General features: G+C 36.0%; 1 protein-coding gene across 1 annotated transcript in view; it reads right to left on the reverse strand.

The window, feature by feature from the left end:
• The window catches only part of gpr158b (G protein-coupled receptor 158b), a 58,937-nt gene extending 38,858 nt beyond the window's left edge, over positions 1-20,079 (reverse strand). Inside the window, exons 1-2 of the mRNA XM_084121085.1 lie at positions 18,558-20,079; positions 4,955-5,060 (exon numbers count right to left, since the gene is read on the reverse strand). Of these exons, the coding sequence (XP_083977211.1) occupies positions 4,955-5,060; positions 18,558-19,456 (1,005 nt within the window). The 5' untranslated portion in view covers positions 19,457-20,079. The remainder of the gene's footprint in view (positions 1-4,954; positions 5,061-18,557) is intronic.
• Between the last annotated feature and the right edge of the window lie 1,783 nt (positions 20,080-21,862).

The following is a 21,862-nucleotide window of genomic DNA, read 5'->3' on the forward strand; positions in this document are numbered from 1 at the left end:
ATACACCAAAATCTAACAATTTGGTGAGCCAGCCAGGAGAGACTGACAAGAAGAGAACTCACCAACTGCAACAAGGAGTAAACCAAGAACTCACCAGCTGCAACAATAAGTAAACAGAATAGTTTTCGAGTATCTGAAGTTCAAAAGACTGCATCTGTGGACACAATTTATTTGAATCAACTGGATCCGGTCTCAAATATCCTAATTTGGTGAGTGAAACTTATCAGCTCTCTAAAAGAACATCTTCTGAAAAGAATAATAATAGACCAGTAAAGATTTGTAGTGTAGTCACACATACTGTGTATTGTTGAGAATTTTAGGCTTGGGCCTTTTTCATGAGTCTGTAGGAACCTGTTAAATGATTTAGTTAATTCTCCTGAAACTGTAGGAGCTATAGAAATAAGTTTTATAACTTGGCCCTGTTCTCTTGAGTCTCTAAGAATCATTTAAGAAAGAGGTTTGGTCCGTTCTCATGGGATTGTAGGAGCTATTGAAATAAAGTATAAGTTTGGTCCTTTCTTTGGAATCTGTAGGAATTGTTAAAGAAACAATTTAGTCCGTTCATCCAGAGACTGTAGAAACTGTATAAGGTTTGGGACTGATGTTGCTGCAAGAATTGGTAATTCTTGACTGGGTGCTAATTCAGTAACCAATATTTTAGATTTGAATTAAACATTCTAATTGTGTTAGAAACTAGAAGTTTATTTGCCTTCTGATGAAAGATGCAGAAAGATTGAAAGTCTAATGTCTAAGGGACTAATTTAAACCAATTCAGGTTAGGACACAGAAAGAACTGAACAAGTCTTATCAATCAGGAGTTTTCTTTTCTAGAAATGAAACAAAGAAACTTAGACTAAACGTGAATGTTTTGTTTTGAATGTAGGATTGAAAACTAAGCTGAGTTAGTAAATTAATGTTGCCATGTAAACTGATTCAAAATGAAGCATCCAAAAATGACAAGCAATGCAGTAAGGATGACCACAAGGAAATTGGGCTATGCCCTTTTGAACATGTCACAGGCCGGCCCATGTCCAATGAAAACCTAACATCTGACAGCCTTGCCCAAACTGATGAAAGACTCAGCCTGGTAGGACACAATGCCAAGAATCAATTTTCACCATTAGAATCCAGGAGGGAAAGCCTTCATGATCTCATGGTAACTGATGAAGCAGTTAAGGTGCAGAGAAAAGATGAGTGGACCGACGTGAGCCATTGGGATTTGAAACATCTGCCTAGAGATGAGGGATAGACGGCAGTAGTGTTTATCAGAGTCCAGATATGGCAGGACTAGGGTTTTTAGGCTCTAGCTTGTCGCCTGAGGACGAAGACATAAACATACAGCCACTGATAAACACAGTAGTGCCCTGCCAATATTAAATAGGGACAGTTTTTCAGGCAGTTAGGAATTATGTGTTTAAAATATTTTCCTTGGCAAGATACGTTTCCCTTTTGTCTTTTGTGTGATTGCAGGTGTTCCAATGTGCCAGAGGATGAGCAAAGACATCCAACGTTTAGACTGCACTGCATTGGCCACCAAGATGAAAACTCATGAATAAACACAGAACACAACACTCTCCGCCACCTCCAAAAGATCACAACTCCAAAATAAAATCTTCCAGAGGATTCAAGCATTCAAGAGGATGCAAAGTTTCACCATGAACTCTTATCCTGTCATTTTAAGTACTGGAGCCTGTATGCAACATGCTGTATACATGATATCTATTTGTTTTATGTTCTTTATTTTTCTTTTTTTATGTGATCAAATATGATCAGATGAGGGATTGAAAGATTTTGTATTTTCAGTCATCAGATTCATCTACATTGTGACTTAGATTTAATCAACTGAAAACAGTGTCAGTATAGACCGATCTCCTGTGGGAGGTCCTAACAGTTTCCCTGTGTTTGTAGCCCTTTTGTCTTCATGTATAAAGTTCTGTCTCAAGACACAGAACTTTGGGTTAAGATTGTTGAAGGGAGACATGCTAACATCGCTGCTGAAGGACTGCTACACTACAAACCTTCAATAAATTATTCTCCCCACAAGAACTCTGGTCAAGCTTACTTATTTTATGTATTGGATAAATCTAATACATTGGCGAGCCACCCAAATGACTGCTCGGCCAAATACACCAAAATCTAACAATTGGCATGCCAGAAGATGCTGAAAAGACAGCGAGATGCACCGCAGCTGGTAAAGAGACCAGTTTAGCACGTTTACATAAGATAATAATTAAAAACAAATGGACTGAGAACACGTTCTGTGTGAACAGCCTTGTACCGTAATGGACTGCTGTATTTTCTCATGGTTTGAGCTATTTAACATTTTCAACACTTTTTTTTTTTTTTTTTGATGTAACGGTTACATAAAAAGGTGGATTGTTTATATTTCATGTTACAATAAACACTATTATGTACAATCACTTTTAAGATTTTGTTGTTGTTGTTGTTGTTGTTAGTAATAGCTCAGTACCACTTTCTATGTCCGATGCTGATTCCAATACCGCAATCATGTGTATCTGTCAATACCGATGCCAATTCGATACCAGTACTTTTTCTTTATCAGTTTAAAATATATACCTTACTAACTACATATTACTTCATTATAACTAAAGAAAAAAATGTAGCCTGACAAAATCTTAAATCGAACAAAAATCGAACAATCAGTGTACGTAGACATCTTACAGCTACATATATTAAAATCTTCTATCACAATTAACTATTTGAAGTGTGTCAAAGTTCTTAAAACCTCATGAAGAAGAACCATACATTTGTGATAGTACTACATGAATATATGCAGTATAAGCATTTCTTTTGGAATGTTTGGCGCAGATTTTGAAGCTGAAGTTTGAAACTGCAATATTTTCATAGTTTATGAATTAAAAAACAACCATTTAGTCACAAAACTAGCTAGCGCCTACTGAATAACATTCATTTATGTTAAATTGGCCATCCAAATTTGTTACCCATTATGGTTTTTAAAATAATAATATTTATTTCTTATTGAAATGTGTTTAATTTTTATTATAAAATAAAATAAATCAGTTAAGATTGAAGATCAGCATTTTCTAAAACGTACCTTACTCTGACCATTTGTTGAAAAATAAAGATTTATTTAAATCTATTTATTGATGCTATATAAGTTTTATGTGTGAAAGTGACACAAATAACTTGAGTAATGCAAAAAATACAAAGCAGGGCATGTCTCAAACAAATCAAAGGGATAGTTCACTTAAAAATGCAAAATCTGTCATCATTTACTCATCCTCATGTTGTTGCAAACCTGTATGAGTTTCTTTCTTCTGTTGAACACAGAAAAAGATATTTTGAAGGATGTCGGTAACCAAACAGTTGATGAACCCCACTGACTTCCATTGTATGGACTGTGAAAGAGCTACTGCTTCTGAAAACTAAGTGTTTCGTTTAGGTAAGGTTTAAATGGCACGTTTCAAAGAAACAGAAGGATTTTGTTACATTTGTGTATAGGCTACTTGAAAATGAGACTATGCCATATGTGACCCTGGATCAAAAAAACATTCATAAGTCGCACGGGTTTATTTGTGGCAATAGCCAACAATACATTGTATTGGGTCAAAATTATCGATTTTTCTTTTATGCCAAAAATCATTAGGATAATAAGTAAAGATCATGTTCCATGAAGATACTTTGTAAATTTCCTACCATAAATATATAAAACATTTATTTTTGTGAGTGAATGCAGCACAATCGCAAACATAAATGGACAACTTTAAAGGAGATTTTCTCAATGTTTCGATTTTTTTGCACCCTCAGATTCCAGATTTTCAATAGTTGTATCTCAGCCAAATATTGTCCTATTCTAACAAACCATACATCAATGGAAAGCTCATTTATTCAGCTTTCAGATGATGTATACATCTCAATTTCAAAAAATTGACCCATGTGACTGGTTTTGTGGTCCAGTATTTGTGCTTTTCACACCACTTTATGTTCAGCACTTGTGCAATGACATAATGCATAAACCCACACAATGATGTGATTTAGCGTACAAGTGCAACTTCCAGAAACATCCAAGCCGGCCCAGACTCTCACTGGCACCCAGGCAGAACAGCTCGGATAGTCTAATTAGCTCTTGCAGAGCAACTTCCAACACAGATTACTATAGAAGGATGTGATAAATCCCACATTTATATTTCGCAGTGAAAAAAAAAAAAAAGAACAATGAAAACAATCCCACTTGAGCAAACACAAATATCATTGCACTCTGTCCAATTAATTAGAAAGGAGAATTGATGCCGGAAAGTCTTACATCAGGGACAATATGAAATTAAAAAGCTTTAAGCATAGGTGTGTTCTGATAAGGTCACACACAGTAGGGAAAAACAATGTTAAATGCAAACATTGCATCCAACAAAATGCTCACATATATTACACAATGTTTTGTATGCTCACAACACATTCACATTTTGTTATCTGTGATTTAATGCACACATAAATACCAAATTACTTTCATTTCTGCACCAAAATATCATCTAGAATATATTGATATGATTTGTGTTGACCATTTTGCATGTTTGTGAATTACTGGCTTAATGAATAATAATTATGATATTAATAATACATTTCATTTTTGTTTACTTATTTACTTCTGACTAATGCGAATCTGGGTCCTGAGCCAAACACATTCCCCCAGTTTCACAGACAAGGCTTAAGATAGTCCCAGACTATAATGCATTATTGAGCTGTTTTCACTGAAAGCAACTTGCACGAAGATATCTTAAAATATGTCAGTGCCACTGTTTTGTCTCAAGATGATGTTTTTGTTCTAAGGGATGTTTATGAAAGCTATGTCTTAATTGAACTTAAATGGCCTAATCCTGGCTTAATCTAAGCCCTGTGTGTGGAACCGGGCCTTTGATTGTTTTTGTGATGCTTATATTCTCATCTGATCCTGTTATGGATGAGATTTCACACTCACCTCCATAGTTGTCAAGTTACAGCGGTGAGTTCCTGCAAACCAGCCACTGCTGGAGCACTGGTCAATGTCCACATCCTGTAGATTAACATCTACACGTACAACTCCTCTACAGACGGACAGAGAGAGACAGAGAGACAGAGAGCGACAGAGACAGAGAGAGAGAGAGAGACAGAAAGGTGAGAGTTAGCAGTCAGGCCTGACGCCACAAGGGAGCAAAAGATCAACTATTCAGAGTTTTCAGCAACATAATGTTTATTTTAGGTTTCAATTTAAATTAAGTACATAAAGACAAAACACCTTTATAGTTTGCAAATTCCATAAACTGATGTCTATGGAAGCTGCAATAATAATCTTTTCAATTAAGCTGGAGTTCAATTAGACTCCAGTGGATTAACCTCAAGTTTATGAAGTGAGTGCTTTCTTTGCACAAAAAAAAACCGTTTGATTGATAGATTAATATTTTGTAAATATTTTTATTTTTGCACTAGCACTCACATCGCTTCATAAACTTGAGGTTAAACCACTGGGGTCACATGGATTACTTCAATGATGTCTTTATTACATTTCTGGGGCTTGAAAGTGGTAGTTGCATAGGCTGTCAATGGATGGACAAAAAGCTCTCAAATTTCATTAAAAATATCTTAATTTGTGTTCCAAAGACGAATTAATGTCTTACAGGTTTGGAACGACATGAGGGTGAGTTATGACAAATTTCATTTTTGGCTGAACTAACCCTTTAAATGCTGTTTGAGAAATGCTTTTTAATATTCGTTGATTTTTGTTATGAATAGTGGCCTGATATTTTGTGGTTTGCTTGTCAACAGTTTTCTCATTTCATTCACTTTATGAGGTTGTGCATACTCGCATACTCCATACTTGTTTTGTTTTATTGAACAGACAAAATATTGTTTTGAGCAAATGATTTTCATGTGTAATGTTCATTAAATGGGTTTTTTGTTTTTAATTCTATTGCACTTAATTCAAGCTGATGTTAATGTCATCACACTGACATTTGTTTATTCTCACACATGCTTTATTTATAGCAGCAGCTTGTATCCTGTTGTTGTAATGTTTTTTTTTTCAAACAGCAGTTAATTCTGTCATAGGCCTACTCATTTATACTAAGATATACTTGTCAGACAATTCAATGAATTGATATTTTTGTGAATGTTATAATAAATGTTAAAGTTATGGTTTATTTGTGCTCTGTTATTCCAGAATTTGTTTTAACAAAAAAACTTTTGTCATGTTAAGTTGTGTTGAAGTTGACTTAACTCATAATTTTAAGGCAACCGTGTAAACTTCTTAGTTAATTGTTACAACAAACTATATGTAGTTAAGATTACGTTGAGTTAACTTAAAATAGTTTGTTCATATAATATTAAATTAAGTTGAGTGAACTTAAATTTGTAAGTTAACTTAATCCCTTTGATTGCTTGAATAAGTTGATACAATATTTAATCCTAAGTTATGACAACAAAACAACGTTAAGTTAAAAAATAATCTTTGATTCAAATAACAAAATAATAGTTGAAACAACAAAATCACTTGTTGTAAAAACTCACATTTTTAGTTTCAATGAACTCAAAATTTTAAGGCAACCAGGTAACTTACTTTTTTTAGTCAAACTAACAAATCATTTTTTACAGTGTGTATTTTTAAAATATATTTTTTATATTAACATTTTAATAACAGTATATTTATTAAAAAAAAAAAAACAGAAAATAGTACAAACTTTGCTAAAGTGATTGTTTTGAACAAGTATTAACTAAGGCATTATTAAAACATTATTTTAGCTAATGTAGGCTATTTGTTTCAATAATGTGTGCTTTTTGCCTAATGCTGGTGAGCCTTGCCACTTCATACATTTATACGATTTTTAAACAAACTAACCACTTTTATGATTTATTTTCACACAAAATATGTTGCTCCATAAATGTTCAATACAAACATTTATTTTCTTTCTGCAATCATACACTATGGAAGTAGCGAAAAGCTATTTTTTTTCTTAAGGTGTGCCTTTAGCCCCATTGTACAATATATATTATTTATTTAATAATAATTAACTGTAAAAACTGCTGTGTGGGGACATTCAAATACAATAAATAAAAATCATAAAAATCTTGTAATATGTCATGTCACTCTTTCAAAGTATTTGTTCAACTACTTAATAAATCAAAGAAAAACAATGTCAATTCTTTAATTCTGGGATTGCAAAGTATTGTAGTTCTAGAATGACCCACACATGAAGCATGTGCTCTTGAACAGACTGCATGAAATCATTCCTCAAAGTAAAACTAATGCAATTCCTTTAAAAGAATGCAGAATGGACAGATACAAAAGGAACCTTGATGCATCCAATAGTTTCTGCAGTTTTACTTTTCACTGGTGAAAAATACTCGTCTCATTATGAGTTGGATGCTACTTTGCAAGGGCATTTCAATTGTTCTTCCCCAGGGAATGAGATGAGATCTCATTAGAGATCTAGAACACAGAATCCAACACTCAGACTGGAAAAAGAAAAATGTTTTTTCACCTCTGCATGGGAACATTCAATCTGATTTGCAAATGCTGCTGGTTGTATGAAGCAAGTCACTTTCTAACTAGAAGGGGGAAGGCAGCTCTCCGGTTCATTATGTGAAAATAAGAGTTGTTGCCTTTTACTCCAGATAGAAGGCCATTAGAGGGGCTTCTCTTTCACTGTTCCATAAGGAATGTTATATGAGACCTGCGGACCATGCTGTTTCAATGTTGACTCAATGTTCTCTCACAATCTTTACTACTTTTTCAGTATCACAAAGATTATAGTGTCTGTTATTAAGGCACACTGTAACATAAAACTAACATACTTACTATGTCCCTGTTGATGCTAATGAAGAACCACATCAGTCTTCACCATCTAATTCAACTAACTCTGAAATAAATGCATTGCTATAAATGAACCTCTCCTTTCCATTCCCTGCCTGACAACAGCATGAGGGATTAGACCTAAAGAGACAGTAGGAAACATTTCTGCTGCCTGAACAGTATCGTGTGGTGCTAGCAACGCCAAAGTGGATTTGATTCCCAGGGAACGCATACTGGTAAAACCAATGCTTTCAGGATAAAAGAATCTAACAAACGCATGAATTTCATGTACATGAATGAAAAAATGTACCGGTCTTCTGTAATCTATTAAAAAGGGAACAAATGTATTGACTGAAAAGGTTTACTATTCACAGACTATTCACAATCCATTATACTTTTGCGTTACCCTTGACTTGATTAAAATGTTACATTATATACATTACATTATAATATACAAGGTTGTGTACAATATTACCATTGTTCACAATATTACTTATTATACTGTATTTTTGATCAAATAAATGCAGCCCTGGTGAGCATAAGCTACTTTTTTTAAATTAAAATAATCGTATTTATCCCCAAAACCTTTATATATATATATATAGGGCTGCATGATATTGAAGAAAATGCTATATGCGATAACTCGTTAAATAATGCGATATTCAATATCCGATAGCATCATGCTTTAAGTGTGTAAAATACACTTAAATAATATTTAAATATTTTTTTTTTTTGACATTTTTTGAAACTGAAAAAGTTATAATCAATATACTTGTTTCACATTCTAGAAGCATCCCTACAACTTGTTTTACTGTAGCAAGTGTCATTTTACTGTAAGTATAACCGGTGGTTTATTTAACAACAGAAACTGAATCCAATTTAAAAATTAAACACAGCTTAGTCTTTACTGTATTAATTAAATATACACTGATTCTTATTAAAGCTACAAAATTTATTCAGTCAAGAGCAGTGAGTGATTTTCTCTTTGTCTTTTGTTGTTTGATTGACATTAATCACACAGATGGAAGCAAGTTTATTAGAGCTGCACGGATCCAATATATTGTTACACGTGCACTTTCTTTCTCAACTGTTTAAAGCCAGGTGCACACTGTACGATTTTTAATTGTAATGATTGTCCACTGAAGGCAAATGCAGTTTATTTACAAAAATGTGAAACACAAAACAAGAACATAGGCATGACATGGAGCTTACCAACAGCGGTTACAGGAAACAATACTTGACAAGGACACATGGCAAACATGAGGGCTCAAATACACAAGAACTAATGACTAGACAAGGGACACCAGTCCTGCCAACAGTGAAACAATGAACCAATGACAACATGAGACATCAGACAAGGGAACACATGGCAGGATCACATGACTATAACAAAGAATCACATGACAACAGGAAACATGACAAAGACATGAGACATGACCAAAACAAGACGTGACAATAATAATCCTTTACAACTGTTGCTTGTCAGACTGTACGAACATGATCCCTGCTGTAAGCCATGTAGGGATGGGCGATATGGCAAAAAAAAAAAATTCACGATAAACTTTTTCATATCAGTCGATATTGTGAAAGTTGTATAAACCAGACCCTTAATTGTGGTTAATTGTAGTTATTTTCCCTTAAAATAAATATCTTAAAGCTACACTGTGTAGGATTTTCTCCCATCTAGCGGTGCAATTGTTTATGACTACCAACTGAATATTACTTTCTAGCCCCTCCCATTCCGAGGGCGTTTTAACTCCTACGGTGGCCGTATTATTTCAAATCTGCCGGCAGTCGCGAGTAATCTCCCCCTCGCATTCGTCACGGTGCCACTGAGTGTAAAAACGCGAAAGGCGAAGCTTGAATTTCCAGGTATGTCCCTTTTTGGCTAATGTATTTTCAAGATGGAGGCGCAACATGCTGCCGCCATTCGAGCGACTGGCTCGTATGTATTCTGAATGGCAGATTCTACGCTTACGAGAATACTTGATTAGTTGGTAGAAGTAATTACACATTAATGAGCACATATCATTTTGAAAGAACAAAGTGTTTTTTGCTAAGAATCAACTTAAAAAATTACACAGTGTAGCTTTAACAGAAAAAATAATTTCTTAGTTTCTGCATGTGGTAACGGGTAAAATTGTTTCAAGTCATGAAACAGGTTTGTGTTGTCTGACTTTGATGATATGTATCTTCAGCACAGTTAGCAGATCAGGCTGCAATATTAATAATATTACATGTTTTGTCTCTTAGAAATGCACATTTGCCAGTAGCTTGAGTTGACAGTAGTTGTAGCTTGAGTTAGGATGCAGCTGTAAATTTATGTTCATTAAAGGTGCAATATGTAAGACTTTTGTATTAAAATATCCAAAAACCACTTACACAGTGTTATATATTTTGTTCAATTGTATACTTACATTATCCTAAATGTTTCCAAGAATTTGTAAATTTAGAGAAATTCACAATTTTAAATAGTGCCCGTCCCTTGTCGCCTGTCAATGACGTAATATCTGCGTTATCCCTGGTTTCCGCTCGTACTGCCATAGTAACCATGGCAACAGATGTGGACAACTGTGTAACGTCTAGCGGCACGGTGTTGTTGTTTCGTTCAAACATTATGGACCATGGCAAGCAGCCTTTGGGACAAAAGGAGAAATAAAACGAGGATCAATATCGGCGTGGCGGTGTGCCAAGAGCTTCGCAGCAAACTTCGACTTGACATGTGCTTTATTAGACAGGTGAGCAAATGTACATAAAATGAATCAGTGTTATATAGCTCAACATGATGAAATGTTAGAATATGATCAGTATTCTAATGTTGATCTAGCTTACTTCTAGTCTCATATAGCCAACAAACTAACACATAGAATAACATTATAACTTTCAACACACTCAAATGCAGTTTAGTATGATAGTGTAGACTAAGTGAAACAGCACTGCATTACCTTATAATTTTAATTCATTAAATAAACTGATCTGTATGAGTAGTAATTCAGCACTTGCAGGTAGTTCGGTAGAATGAAATGTCCTCATTCCTTTATATCCCCTGGGACTCGCGAGTGTGGCGCTGATCTGTCTCTCATTAGCAATCGCGCCCTGCTTCATACCACAGTCATGTTAAAAAACATGAATGTATTCACTCATCCATAAACATTATTAGACCATCGGCATGACGACATGTTCCATGATTCCAAGCTCATTCACTGTCATCAATCTACGCCTTTGTTATTGTTTTGAAGAGGTTAGCGACCCCTAGCGGCGAAAAAATACATATTGTACCATCAACAAAAACAGTAACATATGTAAATATTTAAACAGCCTAATTTTTATATGGTAAAATTTAAATATTCTGACTGTTTTGAGTTTTGTTAAAATTAACCATTATACTTCCATAGTAGCATATATTTAGATCATGATAACCACAGTTAAAACTATATATAAGCAGCATTTACATACGGGATAGAAATGGTGGCTAGCAAACACAATATCTAGCATTCATTTTGATCATGGCTTGTCTTGAAAAGAAAAATGAAAAAACAAACGAAGACGTTTGTGGAGGGTCCGTGAACCTAATTACGTCATAAGGTTCTGTCTGCACCCCTATCGGTTTTTAATTTGAAGGTTATCAAAGAAGAAGCCACACTGCAGGACTGTGCGTCAAATCTTCTGACACCGTCAGAACTTCGTAAAAAAAAATTATCGCAAAGGTCCTTAATTGGTTGTCGGCGAACAAGTCAAACGAGCGAGCAAAGATTTCAGGGGGATTTTTTAGGATTTTCTACATTTGTCGTACAGTGTGAACCCGGCTTAAGACTGACTGTGTTTACGTGAATAGGCTATACTCACCAAGATGGGCATTTTGGCAATTTTGTGTGTTTTTGGCCATATAAGCTGCGGAAGAGAACTACATAGGCTACTGTACATGGGATCATGCGCTATCCAAGTATACATAAATTACGCACGAGTACTTCGCTTATTGCGCCCGATAACATTAAGCAAGTCATACGTATGTAACAGTCATCTGCAGTCTATTTTCTACTGTCTGCGTCGATCTAAAATTTAGACTTTTCGTAATCTTTTGAAGTATTAAAATCATTCAGTTATCGTAATCGTAATTCACATTTGCGATATTTCGATAATTTCGATCGTTCAGCCCATATAAATATATCCTAAGAATGGATACATCATGTTAATATTGCTTTTAATCAAAAAATACATTTTATTATAAGACTAAGGGCCCTATTTTAACGATCTAAGCACATGGTCTAAAGCGCAGGGCGCAAGTTCACTCAGGACGTGTCGAATCCACTTTTGCTAGTTTAACGACTAAAAGGGTTGTCCCTATTCTCTTAATGAGTAATGGGTGTGTTTTGGGATTTACGTGCGTTAAACCAATCAGAGTCTCATCTCCCATTCCCTTTAAATGCCAGTTGCGCTCGCTCCATGGCAGATTACTAATGCGCTCTTTAAATAACAAAAAATATATATATTGCGCCATTGACTTTAGACCAGGTTTCAGTTGGTCAATGGCGCAGTCTATTTCTGTTGCCTCAAAATAGCAACGCGCCAACAATGCGCCAGAACACACCTTGTTTTCAGACCAGCACGCCCATGGGCGCACAAATGGGTGCAAATGCATTTGCTATTTAAACAACGTGGCGCAGGACGTGAAAATGATAACTGCTTCGGACTGAAATTAGCAAAAAACACTTGCATGCGCTTGGCGCTGCATTGCCCCGGGTGTAAGATAGGGCCCAAGTTCAAGTAAATATCTCTTTTGTCTTTTTCTCTTTGATTTTCTTTTCATTGGAGTGACACTGATTGTTATATGCATGAGCCCTCAAATCATTCCTCCCTCCTCATTTCTACCCATCCAAATCCAGTGAAGGCCCACAAGGCAGAAGCCATCTGTCAGCTGAGATGTGAAACAAACACCTGCAGATAGCTTGAGCTGACAGCACTCTCTCTTATCTTTAGGCAAAGAAAATGGAGCATGAGCGGGAGAGAGAGAGCCGCCGATAAATGAGACAGAGAAATGTGAGAATTATCTGGCTCAGTGCACTCCTCTTTCAAGTTGAGGGGTGTTAACAATATTCAGAATCCTTTTCTCAAACCATATAACAATGTCTTGATGATCAAGGGTTTAAACAACTTACACAAGGATAAAAATAACATACTGCAAGAAAAAAATGAGAAAGGTAATCATAAAGTTTCACACTCAAATGCCGTGGCAAATCAATATCTGTCGTGACAGTAAGCTGCAAATAACACCATTATGCTTACAATTTACACCACTATTGTGACTTTCATTGAAAACTGTAGCTATTCATTACATCAAACAAACAAAGCATCGCCAGCCTAATGTGTTAATACCTCCAGTTACCTTTAGCTTTTTTCATTTCGGAGAAGAGGTTTGAACATCCTGATGGCTGGCTGATTGAAAATCCTCACAGATTTTACAGTGCATTTAATTGTAGATTACAATCCATCATAAAATAAGACATAAAAGTCCATTTTAGCTACACTACATTGTCAGCATAAAATTTTGTTACAAGAGTAGGCATATTCACCTTGCAATGTTTTTAATATCATTCACAATTACTTCAACAACCATAAGAGCAGAGCAGAGAGGAAAAGTTTATTTACGTAAGTTCTTGTCTTAATAGTTCACATTTAAGCTTTTGGCAAACAGATGCATGCATTTTTCAGCTGAAAGTTTTGTTTCACGAGGGGCAGGTTGCTTTCTTACAAAGGAAGAGTTTTTTATCTAGACTGAGACAAAATAAAATCTAGCTGTGAGAATGAGTTAGTTTGTTTTCAGTTTGATAGACAGTATTAAACACATGTCTGGCACTACCCTGAAATATCCATCACCGAACCATGCCAATTTATGTAACAGACTATTAAAAACACACACTTTATAAGACTAAAGTAGGCTATACAGACCTTAATTAAAACCCATTGAGAAAGATTAATTTGCTTTGTTGTCTCTGTAACAAGTTATGTAATGTGAACAAATGAAACAAATGAATGAAACTGAATATGAGCTAAAATGCATTATGAAAATTAAACAGGTACTTCGAGACTCCCCTCGCTGCAGCTTGTAGCACGATGACGTAGCTGGATGATCCAATACGTACTGGATGGAGGTGTGTTTGGGTTATAATTTGCATTCGCATGCGCTGGTCTTAAGTGACATGTGCTCAATATTGTATTGAGATGATGTTCTAACCTGTGTAGTAGTAGTGGCCTACTGATAAATAGTAATAAATAATTATTGATGAATAAGTAATTATTTACATAAATGTGATGCTTTCCTAGTTTCTCTCTACATACATGCAAAATAGTTAATTTTACAACATTTTAAATAACATGATTTTAAACCTAAATGTGATGGATTTAATGCGTGTATATACAGAACATTTTATTTTATTCAGGTCATATTTGCTGTTGAGTGGAAGCAAAAATGAGTCAAGTAATTGTCTCTGTAATTTTAATCCTAGAGGTAACGTTAGGCCTACAATACAATACGGTCTGTAAACAACTTAAAATACCAGTACACATTCAAGGGAAAATGCAAAAATAATAACAGCATCAAGAAACTAAATCTTGTCAGAAAAAAAAAGTGCTTAATGATATTTTGCCTGGTAAGAGTTCCTTTTTTAATGGCTATACTATTTTTTCCACAGTGATCTGTACATAAGGTTCCTCTTGCCACCCGTCCCTTAAAATACGGAATCGTCCCGAATTTACAAGTAAGATGATGCGTCCCGTATCAAATCAATAAGGGACGGGATTTGTCCCGTATTTTTCATTAGGCCCACACATAGTTGAATAAAAACATAAGGATTTTGCAGTATGGATAATTCTAATATCAAATATAAAGAAATCAATTTCACAATAAGTAGTAGAGAAGCTCATTGCATGATTGCATTTTAGCGTCTCTGTTTCTATAGCGACGGAGTTTTATGTACATGATGCCATGATGCCATGATGTACATACATAAAAAAAAAAAACTGAATTTGAGTTTAATATGCAAACTGATCACAGCAGTCAGATCACGCAGTTGTCACTCAAGTGATCATTTATATTTAACTTAAATTAACAGGGTTTTTTTTTTTAATTATTTGTACAGACCAAAACACAACGTCGCGCATGCGCGTCCAGTACGTGTCGGATCTGATCCACGTCATCGTGCTATACAGGCTGCAGCAAGGACCTCTTGAAAAATGAACATTTTTCTAGCTTTCATGTTGTTCCAAACCTGGGGTGCGTAACGGGTTCCCTTAATATGCTATTCAACTTTTGTACCACATCGTTGGAGAAACCAACTAGCTAGTCATGACTGCTTCCAGAAAGTTTATCGTACATCCGTAATTCAAAACACATTGGATCAACAATATAAACGTCACAATAACTTTATAAGTAGAGTTAATTGGTTTGAGATCGAATTTTTGTCAGATTATTGCTGTAAATAATTAACATGGCATTTGATGAATACTTCGGTAATATTGCATTCTGTTGTCTTGCTTTATTTATTAGATGTTTGATTCAATTACGGATTCCCTCTTACGTCATACTCCTGGTTTCCCCACATTGTAAAAAATTGCTATAAAAAACGGCCAGCAACATGCTGTTTTTCTATTAAATTGGTTGATTATGATTTCACTATTTAACTTACGTTAGTGTGTAATATTGCTGTTTGAGCATAAACAACATCTGCAAAGTTACAATGCTCAAAGTTCAAAGCAAAGGGAGATATTTGCTTTTAAATAAATCACTTTTTAAGGACTACAACAAACGGCTGGTTGGGACTACAGGACATTCCTCCCGGGTTAGTGACATCACCAACCATAGAATTTACATAAACCCCACCCCCTGAACACTATCAATAGATTATCAAGACAGAATATGCTAATCAATGACTAGAAGATAACTACATATAAGCTACATAAATTCATCAACTAACCATACAGAAATGTCCTGTTGCTTTCTACATATTGTCACTTCTTCTTGAGTCTCTCCATCATTGTCTGAATCCGGTTTGAACATAAAAGGCTAAAAGTTTTTGAAATTTTTAGTGCATGTCTGTGTGAGTGCAAGCTGTTGTAGCTCCACCCTCTGTGCCGGAAGCAACAGCTCATTTGCATTTAAAGGAACAGGCACAAAATGGTGCGTTTTTGCTCACCCTCAAAAATTGACAATTTTAACATGCTATATAAAAATATCTGTGGGGTATTTTGAGCTAAAACTTCACATACACACTCTGGGGACATCAAAGACTTATTTTACATCTTGTGAAAAGGGCATTATACCACCCCTTTAAAACAGTGATGTAGGGCCTACTGAAAACAATGCATTCTGAGCAATATTTTGCATGGTAAGCAATTTCTGCTAATTAACAGCCCATTTTCAACACTTGTACAGTTTTGTACTGTAAAACCCAATCAAACAGGACTTTCACTTCTCATCATGCTTTGCAAAGGGGCTGAACTGGGAGAGTAAATGTTGAAATAAAGTGTTATTTTATGCATTTTTGGCAAGATGAGAAAATGCTGAGACTTGTTAATATTTAACTTTCTATTATGATGGCATTTAAATGTTTCTGTTATGTTAGTGGTTTTGGTGGTTACCATTGTGGTGAAGTGTTGAGCTTTGTGCTTAATTGAGGACCTGCTAACAACAATTTAAATAAATAATAAATAATAATAAATAATAAATAAATAAATAAAAACACTATGGTAGTGCTCTGGATGAAACCAGTATCACATCTGGACTGCCAACACTGAACACATAAGAAATGTTATATAAATCACAGGACTAAACAAGAAGCATTAATTGTAGGATTATTTAAATTACATTTAAATGAAAACCATTTCTTTAAATTAAACTAAAACCATTCATTCATGTTAAATTAACACTATTGATTCTAATTAGTTAGTTGTATGGTTGATTCTATTGGGGTTTACTAATTTAAATCACATGGAACCACAGTCCATGACTGAATCATGTTCAGCCAAAGAGCTTTTTTTTGTTGTTGTTGAGTTTTTGACTAAATGGTATTACCATTGTGGCACCCACATAATACGTCAACACGTGTTCAGTGAACTAGTATAATCTTTTTTCTTATAGAAATATTTAGGTTCTGGTTATGTACCAAAGTTACTTAATAAACCAATTCTGAGAAATTACCCCGTTCTCCTCAACATTCATATCATGTGAATAACTGATCTAAACATTATTGTCTTACATAAACATGAAGTTGGAGTTTGTGAGTTACAAAATCTGAATTTGTGGTTCAGTCTGTGTTGATGTATTCACCTTATTTTTAACGGAAATACGGACGCAGCCAGTTGACGGTATTTTGTGCGAGACTTCCGGTCAGGCACTTCCGGTTACTGGCGAGCTCACCGTAGCGGTTAATCAAACAAGTATTCATAACAACTAACTCATCGTTATGGCTTCAAGGAAGACCGGGATTGTTTGTGCAGTTAGAGGTTGTCATAATAACTGGTACAAAAGAAAGATTTACTTGGCGTTTCTGTTGCGTGGCGTTTTCTATATCTCTGCACACCAAACGTGTCTGACGCGGCGCTGCTGCTGCTTGGTGACATATATCATAACCACCGAAACGACCGTATGTTTGTTCTTTTCATTTCGTGAACACAAGACCTACAGAAGACCACCCGATACCAGAAAAGTGGCTGGGCTATGAAGTCTCAATAAAAAACTCTAAGGAGAAACAAAATCATAGTGAGCTCTGTATAAAATCTAGTCATCATGGCGTTTATTTTGTATGATTTACAATTATTTATAGACATCTACTTATTGCTGTCCTGTGCTTTGGTTGCATTCTGATGGCATTATTAATACATTCGACATGACAAAAATACCTCCATAGATATATTAGTCCAGCGCTGGCTCGGCCGTGTTTAGGGCGGTGCTGAAGGCGCCGGCGAAGTTGGCACTCTGCCAGCTAGATGCATGAGTGTTTTCAACCAGGTCCGGTACCCGAACTGGGTGAGGCGGGGCTTTAGATCTTTGTTGTATTCATCTGTTACGTTATGTGTAACATTTTTCTGTCAATTCTGCATTTAATCCTTTGCGATTGATATCGTTAGTTAGCCCAGGGAAGCGAGGAAACGGAAGTGCCGCACAAAAACCGGATACTGGACCCATGTTTACTTCCGCGTTCGAAAATAAGGTGAATAACTGCTACAATTAAAAAAGTTAGTCAAGACAAACTTTGATGTTGGCTTAAGAAAGAAAACCTGACCAGAAAGTTTGCAGTAGTTTTAAATGCTTGAGTTTGAAGTATGTTTAAAGTTTGAAGGTTGCTATCAGACAGAGACAGACGGACAGACAGATAGATAGACAGACAGACAGATAGACAGATAGATAGATAGATAGATAGATAGAAAAATAAATCTTAGACATAATTAAATGATAGATTAAATAGGTAATTTGAACATTCATCAATGTAAGTACTATGTATGTATGTATGTATGTATGTATGTATTTATTTATTTATTTATTTATTTATTCAGTCAGTCAGTCAGTCAGTCAGTCAGTCAGTTAGTTAGTTAGTTAGTTTTGATTGTCATTTTTTAGAAAACCGTAAGTCCGATCAGTCTAAAGGTCTGACACGAGTTTGGTGGTTGTATCTTTAAAGCTCTAGGATGAGTTGAGTCTCATTATTATTATTAATAATAATAATACAAAGTTTAAATCAATAGCAACATAACATTGTCTTACCTAAACTCTGGCGCCGTGTTATTCTTCAAGCCATAGAAACCTGCGGAGAGAGTTAAGAGCCAGTGCGGCACAAAACTGCCGTGCTTGCACTCCAGATAGGGCGCAGACCACTTGACATGACTTCTGTCCAGAAAATATCCGCCCTGGGCTGCTGGAAAGCCTCGACCTTTGGCCAGCCTCTGAGGTCTCTTTCGGTCCCGAAACTCGTTGTACCAGTCGGACTCAGACGTCCTGTTTTTAAGACGATGGCGCGCGGAGGTGGACAGATCTTGAAGCACTATGCGCTCCTGGCCTCTGGTCGCCTGGAGGAACACCTGCGGACCAGGCGCCTCTGGAGAATCCGTGTGAAATGTGACCACTGCCCGGTGGATTTTAGGATTCCCTTCCAACATACTCGTCACCAGCGCGTGGTACCACTGGATATCCCTCCTCAGATACTGCTCCCTCGATGTGTTGGACTGCAGGAGCATGTTTAGGAAGTTGGTGGCGTGCGCCATGGTGTCGAGGATGCCGTGGAGGGAGGAGTGCGAGGCGGCGTGAGCTCCACCGCGGAGACTGCTCAGCTCGTACCGCCGTGAACAACTGACATGCTCCAGGATGGATGAGTCCCCCGTGTGCAGGAAAGCGGTGACCACCCGCGGCAGATCCTCCTCGAGCTTGTGCGCCACCGCCGCTCGCTCGGTGCTAAAGGGGTTGGAGATGGTCGTCTGCTGGTGCATCGTCTCCCCGGTGCTGTAAATCGGATATTTAGCCTTGATTTCAGGATCTTTATCGCTCTCAGACCATTCCACGTAGCCATAATTTGATCCCTTCGCATTTCCCAACAGCAGAAGAAGGTAGAACAGGAATGCATCCATTCCTCGACGCCAACAAGGACCGTGAACATTCTCCATTGACATTCACTTCATGAGTGCGCCCATTCCTCAGCTCAACGTAAACAGACGCGCATTCTCAAAAGTTACTCAACTCTAATGCTTCAATCAGACAAATACACACACCGACCACTCCACCCACGTCTGTAGATAAACGGGCATTCTGTGGATCGAACGCGTCAAGCCTCATGCGTGTAGATTTAAGTGCAATCGACTGTGGCAAATATCTACAGCATCGTTTCTGCTGTGGGTTACTATAGCGTTCACTACTACCATCAGTAACGAATGCTCGCTCGGAGCTGGCGGGGGGCTGATTGTTTCCAAAAGCCTCTTTCCCTCGTTACTGGAGACTTGAGAATGGTCTTCGTTCGCCCCTGCCAATCTTGTGCACTTGGGTGGGGTGAAGAGAGACAAGGAATGTTGGTACGGGATGTTCTCATGGGAATATGTTGCATGTTACATTATTATATATATATATAATTATATATAATAATTATAATTATATAATGATGACAATTCTTATTTTTTTAATGGAATATTGCATTATTTATTATAAATGATTTATCCATGCACATCATTATTTTTTAATTCATGTGCCCTCTTAATCTTTAATCAAAACAACTTCCCCTCCCGCTTGCAGAGACTTCTCTTCTCTGACGTGTTTATTGGCGTGAGGGCGGGACAAACACACTCGCATGACATCACAGCAATAGCAAACCACAACCATCCAATCAATTCTCAAACGACTTTAAACCTTTTGAACCTGCACAGTAAAAAAAAAAAGATGTACAATGTCATTTTAATGTAAAAATTGTACAGTAATTTTTTTTTATTTAAGTTACCTGACAATTTTACTGTAAAGTACAATACAAATGAGTGAATTACCTTATATTTCATGCAGAAAATGTCTACATTTCAGAAAATTATGTTGTAACTTTTTTTTCTTTTTTTTTAGTTAGACGGTACAATTAGATGCATATTAATTTTTATAAAATCCATTTATTATTTAAATTTCAAAGCAACTTGCATTGCATGTATATTTGATGCATCCCCTGCACAGAGCTCATGACCTTGGCATTAATTGTGCTATGCTCCTTTTCAATTACAATAAATTGAAATTATAATAGCGTGTGTGTGTGTGTGTGTGTGTGTGTGTGTGTGTGTGTGTGTGTGTGTGTGAGAGAGAGAGAGAGAGAGAGAGAGATAGTGTGGCTTTTGATTTTGCCTATAGATTTTGCCTATGTGGTTAAAATACAATGACCTGCAGCATCCTGTGGCTGTTATGATTATATTGAGGGACATCAAAATATACCCACAAGGGCAGTAAAATTTGAAATCACCTATTGCCAGGATTCATCAATTGCCTCAGAATAAAGGCAATAGAAAGTCATATATAATCTACCTACAGTATACAATATTGGGAATCTGTACACCCCTGTCTAAAGTGCAACATTATGACATATACCGATTTTAGGCTCATTTCAGCAATGCTAAATGGCAGCATAACTTAACAAATGGCACTATAATGTTTTGTACACCATAAATAAACAGGAATAGAAATTTCTTGTGTGAAAAAAATTAGTACATCCCTACATTTATCACTACATGAAGTGCATAAGATTTGAATTAAAAGAAATCATGAGTAAAGCGAAAGGCTATATTGTAAACCTCAGTGAATTGGTCTGATTTCATCATAAGCATTGAAGTACCACAATCCATGATGGCACCATCATGCCAAGGTTAAAGCCAATTATTTATAGCCCATTTTAAGCTATTTAAGACCCACCTGTACATATCTGGTCTGAATGTCAGCATGGAAAAAGGTTCTCAAAAATTTGTAAAAATAAATAAATGTCAAGGCAATGTAGTTCCAAGGTCTTCAGGAAGAACAGGCCGTCTGGTTTAATGTGGCCACAAAACCTCATGTTTGGCAAAAAAACAAACACTGCATTTGAGAAAAAGAACCTCATGCAACTGTGAAGCATGGAGGTTTTCACCATGGCATTTCATCAAGAATTGTATTGCAAACCACAACATAATCAGAGCATAAAGAGCATATATCGACATTAACAATGTTTTGTAATCATGTAGTTTTAACATGTTATCATATTACTTAAAGTAGGATTTTTATTATTTAAAATTTAATTATTTGATTATTATTTTTTAATATTTTTTAATAATAGTTAGGCTATATTTTTTAACGATTTATTATTATTATCATTATAGAAATGATGGCCAAAAAGTATGTGTACACTCCCTTGTAGCCTAATTAACAGGTTCGGCTATTCCAGCCACGTTTGTGAGGACAAATTTGAATGCGTTATTCAGTGAAAAGCAGACAAGCAATAGGTAAAAAGCACCATCAGCAATCAGCACGGTTGGCTATAACGGATAGTAGGCTATATGTATACTATGTAAGGTTTTAAAGTGGAC

Source organism: Abramis brama (assembly GCF_963993115.1).
Source record: "Abramis brama genome assembly, chromosome: 7".
Lineage (NCBI taxonomy): Eukaryota > Metazoa > Chordata > Actinopteri > Cypriniformes > Leuciscidae > Abramis > Abramis brama.